The 16,445-nt window shown below is 27.5% G+C and overlaps 1 protein-coding gene across 8 annotated transcripts in view; it reads left to right on the forward strand.

Annotated features, from left to right (window-relative positions):
• The window catches only part of LOC129916343 (neuronal acetylcholine receptor subunit alpha-7), a 235,269-nt gene that overhangs the window by 148,238 nt on the left and 70,586 nt on the right, over window positions 1-16,445 (forward strand). For 5 of the 8 annotated variants that reach the window (XM_055996208.1, XM_055996210.1, XM_055996211.1 and 2 more), the window contains 2 exons: window positions 8,031-8,075; window positions 14,799-14,908. In XM_055996208.1, the coding sequence (XP_055852183.1) occupies window positions 8,031-8,075; window positions 14,799-14,908 (155 nt within the window). The remainder of the gene's footprint in view (window positions 1-8,030; window positions 8,076-14,798; window positions 14,909-16,445) is intronic. The other 3 variants (XM_055996207.1, XM_055996213.1, XM_055996214.1) reach the window with 1 other exon arrangement.

The raw sequence follows: 16,445 nt of genomic DNA on the forward strand, positions 1-16,445 counted from the left end.
CCATGCATCGCATCAGCTCAGCAAGGATACCTGATTGTAAGAATAATCACAGTCTCGCGCGCCATCACGTCACCGCATGAAAAAGAGAGTAGTTGAGCTGTGATTTTTCCCATCTAATACTCTTCGTAACACTCGTTACATATTAAAGTTCAGTGTTCAAAGTTGAGTTCAGGAGGAGAGAAAAGGTCCTTTTACAAAAGAGGAACCTCCAAGTTTCAACATCAACATCATCAGCAGCATTGACATTTTAGTGTAATAAATGACAGTCGATAGGGAACTTAAGCATTTTTAACACCGGTAACATTTTAGTTGTTAGAAGTGTCTGTTTGAAGAGGAGAGGTTAAGGGTAGGTGGTAAAATGAGCTCTCTTTCGATTTAATGCTCGAAAGCAAATCATAACCAGCGTCGAAGGGAAACGAAGCGTTACGAAATTCGATCATAAAAAATAATTAAAATGCAATTAAAAATAAATCTAAACTTTTATATTTTTTTCTGTTAAAATGTGTTTTTTTTTTCGTTTTTTTTTTGTGACTTTCTCTATTTTATTTTTTTTTTTTCAAAATTCTTCTTTAGAGGAGGTAGAGAATGTTGAGAGAAAATTATTCTATTTTTTTTCACTCTCTCGACTTGTGTGAGTTTTAAGTTGAGGAGTAGAGTTAGGTTAGAAGTCGGTTATGGGTTAATGGTTGAAGGATAATTAGGACACTTTAACTATTTAATGGTTTAGTGGGCGCTAGCTTAACTGATAAGATTATATGAATTACATTTTTGCTAATTGTGTGTTATATAGAACAGTTGGTTGCTAGATGGGTGATTTTTGAGTGCAATTTTTAAGGAATAGTTTGGTGTTTCGGATTAAGTGTGATTTTTTTTTTTTTTTAATTTTGAGTGATGGGTGTAGCTGATGAGTTCAGAAGTCAACTGTAATACTTTTGAATATAATTAGGTCAGGCAATTCGTTATTAAACCTTTTTGAAGCATTAAGCAGATATGTACTTACTTAGACAAAAAAAAATTTTTGTTAGTAGAACTGAGAAGAAGGAGTTTGATCAAGAATTGCAGCCCATCACTCAGAAGATTGTAAGAGAATGATGAAAGTAAGGACAGATTTACGATTCCGCTCAGGAATTTTTTCAACAACGATTCATAGAACAACAAATGAAACTTTAGTTTGCGGTTCAGAAAGTTTAATGCTTAATATATAAGCAGTATCATATTTTTTCTCGAAATGTGCCAATATAAATCACCTAATGACTTTTCCAGTAATAAAATCTGCTATTTAATCAGTCTAAAGCTGAACGTGTTCAAAACGTGTCCAAAACGTGTCCAAAACGTGTCCAAAAAGTGTCCAAAACGTGTCCAAAACGTGTCCCAAACGTGTCCCAAACGTGACCAAAACGAGTCCCAAATGTGTCCCAAAAGTGTCCCAAACATGTCCCGAATGTGTACCAAACGTGTCCAGAGCATTAAATTTTTCTCTAGATGAGAAAAAAATGCTCAGAATAAATAACAGAAATCGGTGAAATTTTAAAGAGCCGAGAACATTTCCTGAAAAATAGCAGTGAGGTTACAATGAACAGAGAGCTGTTTATATAGCTTAGGTATAAAAGCCATGAAATCTTTAAGAGAATCGAACATTTTTACTATTCTTCTCGTTCACTTGATCGCTTCATTTTGAGGGCTGAGCAGTGAGCAGCTTTATTAAAAAGCTATCGCAACTGTTCAGTGCTCATTAAAAGAGCAGTAGAGTGATTGAAAGCAGCTATCACAATAGCAGCCTGCACTCTTTCACTTGTTGGACCAAACAAGTCTAGAAGATGTTTTACGTGAGTGTCACGGGTTGTCCATACAATGGCTTTAGTAAGTAACATGGTGCATATTAAATTTATAGGTTTTTAACCAGTTTTCAAAATAAGTTAACGTTTTACAAGATACCTATCTTAGTGAAGACATTGTGTTTATTTTTTTAAGTTTAAGTAGTTTTTTTTTTATATTTTTCGAGAATTAGATTTCGAAAAATGATTTCCTGTTTTTGGAACAATATTTTCACGTTAGGTAATCTTTTTCAATTTAGTATTTTTCCTTTTAGTATTTTCTGTCGACAACAAGTTTATCCAATTTAAACAATGCTCTCTTACTTTTTTTTTTAATTCTAGTAGTTTTTCTATGATACGTTTTTTAGGCTTGAGAAGAAATTTTGGTAGGTCAGAACTAGGTAGCCAGTTTGAGAATTTGATATCTGTTTTTCTTTTCTGAAAATTTTCTACCTTTTCGGGGAGAACCTCACACTCTTTCATCAGTGTTTTTGATAACCCTATCCGTAAATAGTTACATTCAGAATAATTTCAAATTTAATACAATCGTAATCCAAAAAAACGGGCTCTATCAATCACACAAAATCAAGAAGAACTTTTTAAATACATAATTGTTGTAACTAGGTCTTACACAGAAATAAACTAAAACTAGAAAAATAAATTTTTAATTCTTAAGCAAAAAAACACATTTTTTAAAGATTTAAAATGGTGCAGGATTTTCTAAATATCATAAAATGCATAAAATGACTTTTTTGTTCATTATTATTTTCTTAATAAGAATAAATTTATAACACACTATGTTTATAATACATTTATCGAAGAAAATTGGCCCCAAAGTCAAAAATTATCATGGTTAAAAAAAAATGAATACCTTTAAAAATTAATATCTGAATAATTAAAATAGATATTAACATTTTTTAAATGCAGTTACAAAGAATAACATTTCTTCTAAAAATTAAGACATTATTGAAGTTTCTATTATAAGTATTAATGGAGAAATTAAAATTTACATGAGTAAAGGCAAAGCAAAGTAAGGGTTTTCTTAAATCATCGCTAAAGGGTATCAACTTTGCAGATACAGAGTTATTGTGAAACAATTTTTTTCTAAGAATATACCCAAGAATAATCCACCAAAATGTTCTTATGTCATTATGGGACACCCTGTATAATACTTAGTTCTTAGGGTTTATATCGAAAATAAACACCAAATGAATTAGAAAAACATCACAGATTAAGCATTTCTTAGTACCTACTTCAATGATTATTTCTTTTTTGTTAATTCAAATAATAAAATCTGTTTGTATCTTTTAATTACCAAAAATCACGTGAACGTAAAAGAATGAGTTTTTAATACATAATTAATAAGTATACACTTAAGTTAAACTTCTTCTTTGTTTTTCTTACTTAACTTATCACTTATATACTGACTATTAGTCAAGAATTGTTGAATAATTAAGTGATGGTACTTATAGAAGTTTTGTTTTGCTGTTTGTTTTGAATAATAAAAACAAAGGTATAAATAAATTATATTGAGTTCTAAGAAAAGTATAAAAAAGATATTTGATCTAAAAGCTAATAAGACGGAGGCTTTACTTGTTAAAATGGAATATAACGCCTATGGCTTTTATATGTCTAATAAATTCATTGGAATATATTCTTATTATCTGTTGAGTTTTTTCTTAACATTTCTTATAAATTTAAGTAAAACTTAATTCTATTAATTAAAGTTATTTTTCGTGGAAACATTTTTTTTTTCGAAAAATTGTCCAAACCTTCATGAAAATCGTTTTTAAAAATTAAATTTAATTTAATGATTAATTAATTCAAAATCACTTCCCAAAGAAATAAATGACTTTTTCTACGAATTCGACCACAAATTTTGTATATTTTTCCTTAGTTTTATTGTTTTCAAAACTAAATACAAAAAAAACCTCATTGTTTTTGTCTCTATTTCCTTTTTCAATCTATTTTAATATCTATTGTTTTAGAGAAGAGATAATATTCCTACACAACCCCTCCCGAATAGTCTCACCGCATTTATACAATCAGTTAAATGTCCCTTAAAATCTTTCTTTAATTCTCTATTTCGACTCCACCCTGGCAGAAATAAGTGTCCTTTTTGACTTCTTCTGCTTCTGGTTGTATATTGTATAGTTGCCTCCCATTCAATGCCAAAGTTGAATATTTATCATTTCCGACAGGACATAAAAACAAAAACAAAAAAAAATTCTAAAGGTAGGTTTTTGGATATAGAGATTGCTATAAGAATCCTGACGACAGAGTGTATAGAAAAAGATAGGATACATAGGGTCTATAGTTAGATATTTTTTGTTCCGTTCCAATGGGAGTACCGGAATGTCAGTTACCGGAAAACCTTGAATCTCCCCAGAGTGGTAACTCCCAAATTGCTGATTAAATTAGATTAATTCATCCCACAAGCATGCCATTACTGTGATGTGGTAGCTAGGGAAGGTATCTTATTTTGGACATTTTGGACAGAGTGCAATTAGAGCATATACTCGAGGTCATAATATGTTTCCATTAAACTTTGCAAATAGAGTCTTTTAAGGTGCTGGAAGGTAAATACTCTTTACACACACAAGATATCGAATGCATTGAAAATTGAAGAAGAAAAGTTATAAATTGCAATGAAAGATGACTTTGTCATCAATGAGGTCACCCGCCGACAGCCCACGAATGGGTTTTATGCAGTTTAACAGAAATCTGTTCGGCAGATTTCCCCACAATGATAAATCGAACTGACCTTTCCTTTCTTGTTTCAACGTTTATACTTTATATCCTTATTCATTCGTGCCTTTGGGGGGTATTTTTCAATATTTCTTTCTTTCTGCCAACTTAAATGCCAGAGGGACTGAGTTAGAAGAAAAAAAAAAAAAAGAAAATAAGTACGTGAATTGTTGAAAAGTGGAATGGAAAAAGTCAGTTTTCTTAGAAAATTTTGAAAACAATTTAAAGAGAATAATATTGTAAGGACTTTGAAAGTTATTTGACAGCAATCGATATAAGCTTAAGCCACATTTATAACTGATTGATTGTAGGTGCGTGTATGTGAGCTTTCAAAAGTACCCCCCGGATATCATTTGAAGGATGGGAAGCAAAATTTTTGTAAGTCTTTAGCAAATTAATAATAATGGCTTGTTATTTTAATAAAAAGTTTTATAACCAATAAGATATTTTTTTCATATCAAAAAGTTACACATACGCCACAGTGACCCGGACGCAAACAAAATAATTAAAAACAAATTTATAGCTGACTAAACAGTTACACCAGTTCACCAGTCAATATTTTACATATGGGATGGTAAGATTTTTGAGCCATTAAGTATTGCAAGAGAAAAGTATTTTTTACCCACTAACCCATGCAGAAAACAAATCATAAAATAGGTACAAAATAAAAAACTTTGATCCTTCTTGGAGATTTCAATGCAAAGACTGAAAAAGAAGATCTAATTGGTATGAAAGTCGGTAAACAAAACTTGAACATCGCTTCTGAAAACGGACTTTGTATCACTGGGAGTTATGAAAGAATTATGGACGATTTCATAAACATTTAATAGGCTTTTAAAATTTTAAATGACGTTTTTTTTTTGTATGGGAAAAACGTTATTAAGATGTAAAAGCCTGATAAATATTTAAAAATGCTTTATGAAACTGGCCATTAATAGAAGTGTTTAAATCGACCAGAAAAATGTCTACTTCCTTATTGCTGCTTTTATATTGTACGTAAAAGCATAATGCACGAAAGTTTCGATCAAAATATAGAAATATCCCAACACTTCTTAAAAACATCTTCAAATTGTTTTTTTTTTTATCAAAGGTTTCCTGAAAGGTCAAAATTCTGTTTTGGAAGAATTCATTTTTGGAGCAATTACATCTGCAAAAAAATTATGAAAAGAATTTTTGCTTTACTTGAACAATTCTTTACAAAATTACCAGGACTGGAATCGGCTAGCACGTTAGTTGATAGTTGATAGTCAAACAACGACAATTTTTCTCGACTATAGCGTTAGTCGATTTCACCCTGATTTCACTACAATTATGTCCACGTAATTTGTTCTTTGGTTTTGGTTTGAACGGCTTGTAGAGCTTAGAAATCAGTTTTGACGACAAATTTCCAACAACTTTATTGCAAATTGTCAGACCCGTTTCTTACATTGATGTCTTAACTAATTTATTAATAAATGTTTTGCTTGCACCAGTTTTTACTTGCTCTATAGGGCAAGTATTGGTTTAGTGTAGAAAAAAAAAATCGAGGTTTTAATCAAAACCAACATTACGATGATGGAGAAGATCAAAAAAGTGGTTTTCGTCATGCCGTCCGTCGGTCTGTGCGTCTGTGCGTCCATCTGTACATGGAGCTAGGGCCTAAACGGATGGATGGATTTGCTTGAAACTTGGTACAGATGATTTTTACGTAATTCCCTAGGACCGTTTTTTTTTATTTTTTTAATATCTCCAATTTAACGCATATCTCCCATATAACGTTTTCGAGGTATTTCAAATTTCTCGAAAACGGCTCTAACGATTTCGTTTAAATTTGGTGTGCGCAGTACTCTTATTGATTCTAACAAAACTTTTTTAGTTTTTCTCAAAAAATGCCGAGAGCAGAAATATGGCGTTGCCGTTTTTCAAAAATTGTTTTTTAAGTTCATATATTTCATCAAAGCATAAGTCAATTTTTTCAAAATTTACAGACATCATAGGTATTGAAGTGTAAAATGTAAAAAAAAAATTAAAAAAAAAGTTTTTCAAAAAATATTTAAAAAATTGAATTTTTTTAACTTTCGATTTTTTTTTTGTTTTTATTTTTTTTTTTTTCTCTACAAAATCTTAAATTTCCAATAGATATTTAAGATAAAGATGCTTTGAACTACAAGAGCAAGTACGTGCGACCCAGTCGTGCATTTTATTTTTTTTAATAAGCATTTCGGTATAGACCTATGTTTTCGAAGGAACATAATAGGTCTTTGTTGAAAATAACACAAACTCATCTTGGTATAAGTAAAATTACATTTTTTTTTTCTTATATTTACAATGATAAACGTGTAGTGAAAAAGTGAATATGGAGAACAGTTCAATGGAAAGATTTCTCTATTTATATTAGCAAAACTGCTCTCTGCTCTTTGCAAATTTACTGCTCTTTTTCAGAATTTCTCTGCTTTTTGTTTACATTCTGCTCTTCATATCTAATAATTTGATTAACGATGATTAAAGATATATAGAAAAGTTTAACATGATGATGATAAAACAGATAATATCTTTTTGAATTACCATTGTTTCAGTGGAGGCATTCAATTTGTATTAAAAAAAAAACGAAAATGGTTTATTTTTTATTCCATATTCCAATTTGCGGCTTTAATTGCTATTTAAAGAGTGATTAAATAGCAGCTATAAATCGCTGCTTTTTTTTGTATGCTGATCACTGCTCTTTAAAATTCGCTCTTTAGCACACCCCTACTGTTGCCTAGACCTGGAGTTCCGGATTCCAATCCAAACTGTTCGGTAGTTGATATGGATGGATGCCATATAAAGTCTCATGGTTGCATATTCTTGTTCTGTGGTAATAATAACTGGTAAATGTTGTTTCTTCTGTTTATTATTTGCTGATCATCGGTGTAGCTGAACGTTTTGCTCCAAAATCTTATTTAGCCGTATCTTTGTGTGGTGGCAATTTGAATAAAAACTGTTTTGCCTTTAGATCTAAAATTTAAATTTAGGCTTACTTCGAGCAGTGTTTTCTAAGTAATTGTTAAAACAAATAGCATCGTCAAATGTTTAACCACAACCTTCCATTGAAATTGATCATTTTTGTGTGTAAAATTATCATTATAATAAATTTAAATAATAAATTTAAAAAATTTAAAAAAAGTAAACGCTTAAAAAAATTAAATTGATGTTAATGCTTTCAATCAAACAAAACCAAAAATATAAAAACGACTAAAAAAACGAATAAAAATCAGCCTTAAATATTCTTTGAAAAAAAAAAAAAAAAATTGTATAAAATAAATATAAATACAAAATATTCTTATATATAGTTAAATAAATATTTTTATTAAAATTAAACTTAAATAAATTTAAAAAAAAATATTTAAAAATGTTGTTTCTCGTTGTTGATATCTGTTATTGCTCTGTTTTTTTTTTTATTTATTTTTTATTTTTATTAAATTTTTTTATTTGGTCATGATTATGTTGTAGGACGAGAAGAATCAACTTCTTATAACCAATCTTTGGCTTTCTTTGGTAAGTTGTTAAATAAAATTAAAAAAAAAAAAACAAAAAATTAAATAAATAAAAACATTAAATATAAAAATTCTCATCTAAAACAAAAAAACATGACGATATAAACCTAATCACTCACTAATTTTAATTTTGTGTTTGTTAAATAAATATAAAAAAACACATTTACACACACGGCATTCATATTTTAATTTTATAGTTTATGTTTTTTTTTTTTATTTTTTTTTCCAAACTATGTCACTCTTTCTGTCTCTCTCTCTATTTGCCTTAAAATTGATATATAAAATTTTAACCTTTCACTTTTCTATGGGAGTAAAATTAAATAACCAAAATAATCATTTTAAATGGAAAACAATATTATTTGTGCATTTGTTAAATTTTAATTTTAACATTCTTTATGTTTAATTATAAAAATCATACAAATTAAGTTATTTTCACATAAAATCACATCCTTCTTAAATTTAACAGAAAAAAAAAAACAATACAAAAACATATTTTTTTTTTCGTTTTAAAAAAGGCTATAATCTCTAAGATAGCGTAGTTTGGATCGTAAATTTAAAGTATTAATTTTAATTTTAATTTAAAAATAGTATAACAATTTTCTTGCGAGTAAAATTACGTAGTTTAAAAAAATAAATTATTCCGGTAACGAAGTTCAAAGCTTGATAAATACGTATAACTTTTTAGATTCTTTTAATTTTCTAATGTATCTTTCTATCTTTTATCAAGCCTTAAAATGTATAAATTGTAAATTTACCAAAAAAAAAAAAAAAACACAAATATTACACTTTTGAGCCGTGTGTGCTAAATTTATAAAATTTTACTAAAAAAAAAATTAAATTTTTGGAAATAAAAACAAAAACACTGATACAACAACACTTTGAAACATTTTGTAACACACAATAAAAACCTCCATAATCAAAAACACACGAATCCTGTCACTGATCCTGAATTTTGTTTTAAATTATTAACTCGCAGAAAAGCCCATTGGGCAGTTTTTCGCATTCGTATAATAACATGCCTTCGTATATTGTACCTGCCTTGCCTATCCTGCCTGGCTTACCTACCGAGGATGTTATTATTATTATTTTTTTTTTTTTTTTTTTGTAAAATTTTATACAAAACAAGAACAGCTAGCGAGTCCTTTCAAGTCCTTAGAGAGATAAGTATCTACAATGCTTAAACATTTTGTTTAAGTGTCATTTGAATAAATATTAAATCATGGTCTTATGCGGGAGAGTCCTGTGGGATATGTAAATGCAATTGTTTTGAATATGTAGTACAAGTGTTTTGTGTTCTCGTTTTTTTTTTTTTTTTTTATTGTATTTCTATGTAACACATTTAAACCTGCTCCAGATAAAAAAAAGACAACGAAAAAAAAATATATAAAATAATAAAAGCGCGTGATTATCGTTTGTAAATATGGATAACTGCAAATTCCGTTGATGATTTATTCAATGGAAATTTGTGTATATTTAGTTTGTGAATTTTTATTTTCTATTTCAAGAGTGTTTATTTTGTTTTAAATTTCAAATGGAAATTTAAATTGATATTGGGAGATTTTTTTTTGATTTTATGTTAAATAAATTTTTATTTCAAAAACACTCGAAGGAGTTTTTTGGACAATTTAATTGAGTTTTTTTATTTTAAATATTTAAGTTGAGAAACTTTTTTTTTTTTCATCTCTGGGTGGTAAGATAGGGATTTAAAAGTTGTTTTTTTTTTTTATTGAGTATTTTTAGTATAACGACTATGACAATAGGGTATTGCATGTCTGATGAGATGTTAAGAAAAAAATAAAATATGACAACAATGACAGAAAAGTGTCACATTGTTTATTTATAAAATAAAATTGTCTGATTCATATTTTAGTGGGTGTTTTTTAATATGAGAAAAAGAGATATGAATTCTATATTTATTTTTTATTCAAAAGTTCAAGGGCTAACATTAAATATTTAAGCTAGATTTTTGTTTTCGTTTTTATTGGGACTTACCTACTTGGGTGATTTTGAAACACAATCTGAAAGGCTGGGTATATAGGGTTCTGGTAATGCTCGTAAGGTTTTCATTTAATAGTAATGTAATACTATGCTTGTCCATTTAAAAAATATTTCTACTTAAAAATATGTAAATTGTCGAAAATAACGTTTTATCGAGTATGTATTACTTTTAAATACCAAATGTTATCGTAGAGCAGTCAAGAAAGCGTAGATTTTGAAGTTATTTGAAATTGACATTTATTTTTTTTTTCTTACCTATAGTCATTTGCAAAAATATTTTTTTAAAAATGTCAAAAGTAAAAAATTGTAGTTTTTCGGGCTTAAATTTAAAAAAAAATCTCAAAATGCTATAAACTATTGTTATTATTGTTTTCTCTTTCTTTAGTTTTAAAATTTGGTCAATAGTAAAATATTGTATTCTGCCGCCCGCAATACGAGTACACATTGACTGTTCCAACTCGGAATTTAATTTCATATAGACGAAATTTTATATCCATAATGTACATCCACGTGCTGAGCAGCAACTTCCAAAACTCTACAAATATTAAAAAACGCTAAAAACTTAGTTTAATTCTTATCGGCGCCAATTTTTTTAATTCTTAATATAATAAAGTGCCGTTTTATAGTAAATATTGATCAATACCTGAAACCAAAATTTCCAAAAAATGTTATGACCCCTTTCTTTCAAATTTCTTTCAAAAATTCAAAAATGTATTTCTTCCAAATTGTGTTTTTGATTTTTATTGAAACTATGTACCTATATAAATACTTTTGTATAGAAAATTTGATAAAATTGCAATAGTCGTTTAAGTGAAATACAGAATTAAAAAAAAAAATAAAAAAAATTCAAAAGGAGTTTTTGAGAAAATTATACGTTTTTTTTTTAAATTGGCATAACACAGAAATCTTTAGATAAAGTTCTAAAAATTAGAATTCCCAATGTAGAAGGTCAATCAGGTAATTCGCTTGACTTATTCCTTATCTCCTGTCCTGAAAAATATGCTGTATCATTTCCTTTGGAGAAATCAGATCACTGCGTTGTTTCAGTAGTTTTAATTATACCAATCTTCAGCCCAAATAAACGAAAAAATTTGTGTGTTTGCTCGTTACAAAAAGCTAACTTTTTTGCAGCACAACTCCAGCGCTAAACTGCTGCCCGAGAGCAATATGGCAACTTTTGTGTTTGAGAGTTTTTCAAGCAATGACAGAACAAAATTTTATTTCGCACTTTCTATGTTAAAAAAATACTAAGAAACATCTAAATACACAGATCCAGTATGCCAGATTTTATACCTCCTAAAGTTTTGAAGAGGTGTTCTTTAACATTGAATAAATCATTGCGAAAACTCTTTTATCTATCTTACTCTTTTGGCATGATTCCGAGAAGATAAAAAATTGCATTTGTTAAGCTTATTTCCAAAAAAGGTGAATCTTAAAATTCTCAAAAACCGAAGACATTTTTCATGTCTTTCTCTTTCCTATCAATTTTTTTTTACCATCAATGTTTAATTGAAGTAGCGAATCGCATTCCTCTCTGAAGAAATTTCACTGTGACCTAACTTCGAACAATATGCTTGATTTTCAAATCATTTTTCTGGAAGAGTCTTAAGCAGTTAAAATTTTTCAAAAATTTTCGTCCCGAAAACCGATTTTGTGAATGAATTTAAAGATAAAAAATTTTTAATTATTGAATTTTGTTCAAAATTTAAAACAAATATTTTATCCTTACCCGTATCGAATACTTTAAGGTGGTTTTGGATTAGGATTTGACAGCTATAAATGCATCTCGAAGTTGTTTAACAAATAAAGCACTATTTTCAACTTGTGTCCTGGCTCTGTTTAAAACAATCATTCAAAAGTTCCGTAACTTAATACTGATTGATTTCTTCAGTGCAATTTTATAAGCTATTTGTATCTATTTATTTACAATTTTTTCTTGTATAAAAACCCATTAACCAAATAAAGTTACATAATTTATTATTTTGACGTTTTAAACATAATGTCACATATATTCCCACTCCATAAATCACACTTAAAAATCCCTTAATGCCATACAAACACCGATGATGATTAATCACATTGCGATTAAAATTTTTATAATACATATATTTTTCTTATCGATATTTCATAAATTGATTTTTAAAATCACGTCAGTGCTTGTGTTGGTGATAAGGGGGCGTGTCACCAACACGTAAAACTCTTAGCAAAAAAAAAACTTTCAAAATCTGTGTAAGGATAAAGTTTTTCAAAAGTGTTTTATGTTATTTTTTTTTCTCTTCATCTTCAAACTGAATTTTAAAAAGTTTTTTTTTTTTTTATCTAACAGGAGAGGGTGGGTGGTATTTTGGGTATGAAAATGGTTTAGTCTAAAAATAATTCCATTAAAATTGACGATGCAGAGATTGCACGCGTATCTGGAGTACAGATTTTTTTTTTTCTATTTTCTATCAAAAACTTTAAGGAGAAACGAAAAGAAGTTTGAAGTTTCTTTTTTTTCTATTCGTTTTTTTTTTTTTTAATTGGTGGTGTGAAAAAGTTTCATTTCTATGCAACATTAAACTTAGATCGATTATGTAAATGAGTCAAATAGGTATAAGTTACGAGGATATTATGAAAAGTGAAACGAATATTTATAAGTGGAAAAATTAACTCTGGAAAATAGCTATATTGCATTAAAGTCATTTTTTTTGTTTTTGTAATCGGGATTATTCTATGCATTTTAATTAGCCTTTTAGTTTTGAAGTGAGAAAGTTGGAATTAAATGAAAGTTTCACTTTAAAAGCTACGTGTCACAAAACTTTTTGAGAACTAGATAAAGACTTAAAGTAAAACAATTCATAGATGGAGTTTGCAAAAAAAATTTGTTTGCTAGAAAAAATGAAGTAGGTATAAAAAAAAACACGTATACGCCATAGTGTACGCAGTTTTTTTTTACCTAACTTCTTTTTGATATGAACCAGCTTTTATTCAAATCAGGGTTGTTAAAATTTCTATTAAAAAAATGTTCATGAAATTAAAAAAAAATATTTATCGCAAGAAAAAAAAAAATGCATTAAAAAAAAATTTTATTGAAACCAAAAATATTTTGCATTAAAAAAAAAATGTTTTTGCAGCTGAAAAATATTTGCATTGAAAATAAAATTTTTTATTACAACTGAAAAGCATTTGAATTAAAAATAAAATTTTTATTGCAACTGAAAATATTTTGCATTGGAAAAAAAATTTATTTTCAATGCATATATTTTTCAGTTTTTTTTCCATAAAACATTTTATTTTCAATGCAAATATTTTTCAGTTGCAATAACATTTTTTTTAATGCAAAATATTTTTGGTTGCAATAATTTTTTTTTTTGCAATAATTTTTTTTTTTTAATTTGTAATGCAAGACAAATGCATAAAAAAAATGATTTTTTACAACCCTGATTCAAGTAGAAGAAAAAGGTTTTATAATTGGTAACTGTTCTGAAAAAAAAAAAAACGAAACACAACATTTCAAACAATAAGTTTTCGCCCATGGAAATCGATCTCTCCGAAGCATATATTCTTTTAATATCCTTAACTGCATTTTTGTTTTAGTTCAAATATAGCCCTTAGACTACCAATTAACAATTTAAGAATTTGAAGAAAAATAGCTCTTTTAACAAAAGTTCTACAAAATTCTAAAAATAAATAAAAAAAATTCTTTGAAAAAAAATAAATCATCTCATTATTTTTTGAAATAAAAATTAAAAGAAAAAAAAAATATTTAATGCCGCTCCCACTCATTTACAAAACAACATACACACCTCCTCCACTCAAAACACGCCCATACACAAAACATGAAAAATATTTTTAAAAAACAATTAAATTCATCAGAAACCAAACTAAATGTTTTTCGTCCTTTTAAATAAATCGAAAGAGCAAAAAAAAAAAAAAATTCAATTACTGAACAAGCCAAAAACTTCATCCTATCCTCTGTATCCTGGAAAACTCCTTCAAAATCCAATAAACTACCACTTTCCCAGCACTCATGCTACTAAAACGCTGCTGCTGATTGTGTAATTTTTTGCTGATGTGTGTTTGTTTTTTTTGCATGTGCTAGCTCTAGCTTGCTGTGTGTGTATGTTTGCTGCTCGTCATGTTCGTGTCAATTTTTTTTTTTTTTATTTGAACGTTTTTACTTCTTTTCTTCTATTTCTATTGTGGTTGTTGTCTCGGATTAATCGATTGTATGAATGTAATTATACAAGCTTTTCAATATGTGCATAAATGTGTATTGAGCTTATGTGTACACACAGATTTTATGTCCTTTTATGTTTGCCTGTTTTTTTCTTTTATTTGTTATTGTGTTTTTTAATGCTATTACATTAATGTCCTTATTAATGCATTCGCATTCTTTTGTCAGATGTGTTTTTTTGTGTAATTTTATTTGTTAGATGTTTTTTTTTTATTTTCTCTCTTTGTGATTGAATTTTGTATAACAATATGCGTTTTTATTTTTTTTTTTTTCTTATTTAAAAATTATTTTTTTACTAGACAGAATGTTGCATGACATTCCAACACTGATTTTCACACACTTCGCGATATTTTAATAGAATCCACTACATTTTTCACTCAAAAAAAAAAAAAAAAAAAAACAACAAAATATATTTTTTTCATATCCTTTTGGTAGACAAAAAAAAAAAACTAATATTCTTCTCATTTCGTATTCTTTTTTCTGAAAAATTACAAAACAAAAATAATATAGGAGTGGAATGACTATAATTTACGATGGAACGATACGGAATTTGGAAATGTCAAAGATCTTCGAATAACACCGAATAAACTGTGGAAACCTGATGTCCTTATGTACAATAGGTAAGTTATTTTTGATTCAATGTATTGTTTTTGTTGTGTGTGTCTCTGTCCAATAAATAAATAATAATTCAACGAAGTATGAAAATATAAAAGAATCAAGCCACACGCATCAACAATAAGCCAATGATAATAATCTTTAAAAAAAAAAAAAATTGAAAACAAAATTAATATTAAAATTAACGAATTTAGTTAATTGAATTTAAGAACAAAATACATATATTTTTTAAAAAATAAATAAGTTAGATAAGGTTTTCTACTGGATATAATGAAAAAATAAATGAAACAATCCAAGAAAGGTAAGGTAGTTTGAAATTAAAAATTTATAAATATTTCTGTGGTAATAAACTTTTTTTTTTAAAATTTAGTTTTAAAATTTTCGTCTTGAAATTTATATTAAAAAAAAAAAAATAAGTAGTTTCAACGAAATTTTGATAATTTTTTTTTTTAATACTTTTTTATTAAAATTGAAAACCCTTTCTTCATTTTGGGACGGCTAATTTAAAAAATCTCAAAGTACCCGATAAGTAGAATTTTTCATATTTTGCATTCTATGATTGAATCAACGGACTGAACCCTTATGTTTACTTTTATTTATTTAAGGAAATTTTCAATAATTGTTTTATAGTTGGTGCTAAAATTTTTTCCTAACCCCGGTTAATTGAAAGCTCCCATTCACTGCTTTATGAAATCCTTTAAGTCTAATTGGTTAAGAAATAACTTTATTTATCAATAAAACATTGAACCATTTTGACAATTTTTCTTTGAAATTTGTCGATTACCCGGTTAATAGAATAACTTTTTTCAGTAATCGAATTTGATCAAATGATCTCTGAACAAAGGTTCAGAATTCTGTGAAAACTGTGACGAAATCCAATAATTTCAACAATTTTCTTTTGAAATTTAGTCTATACCCGGTTAATAGAACAACTTTTTTGGGGTAAACGAATTTTATCGAATGATCGATGAACTAAGGTTCAGATTTCTGTAAATAAATCCAAAAATTAGAACAAGTTTCATTCAAAATATATTTCCCTTACCCGGTTAATAGAAAAACTTTTCTGGGTAAATGAATTTAATCGAATGATCACTTAACAAAGGTTTAGATTTCTGTTAATAAATCTAACCCTTTAAAAAGCTTTCCTTTGAAATTTCTCCCTTACCCGTTTAGTAGAACAACTTGTTTTGGGTAAACGAATTTAATCGAACGATTGCTGAACAAAAGTTCAGATATGAAAATTTAATTTTAAATAAGATTTATTTAAAGAAATGGCTAAAATAAATATTAATCTACATTTGTTACCACAGAAGTATTTAAAAATTTCTTGCATTTTAATTACAAAAAACAAAAATAAAAATAAAAAAAAAAAAGAATGATATTATATTTTAAACCATAGTTAACAAAGTTTTTTGCATTTTCCACTCGCTATATTGTGTAAAACACACTTTATAATTTTTAATTTTAAACCGCTTTGTTTTATGGTTATAGTTTTTTTTTTTTGTTTTTATTATTTAGAATAAAAATCTCTGCTACTAGTAG

The sequence above is a fragment of the Episyrphus balteatus genome, chromosome 3, assembly GCF_945859705.1.
Source record: "Episyrphus balteatus chromosome 3, idEpiBalt1.1, whole genome shotgun sequence".
NCBI lineage: Eukaryota > Metazoa > Arthropoda > Insecta > Diptera > Syrphidae > Episyrphus > Episyrphus balteatus.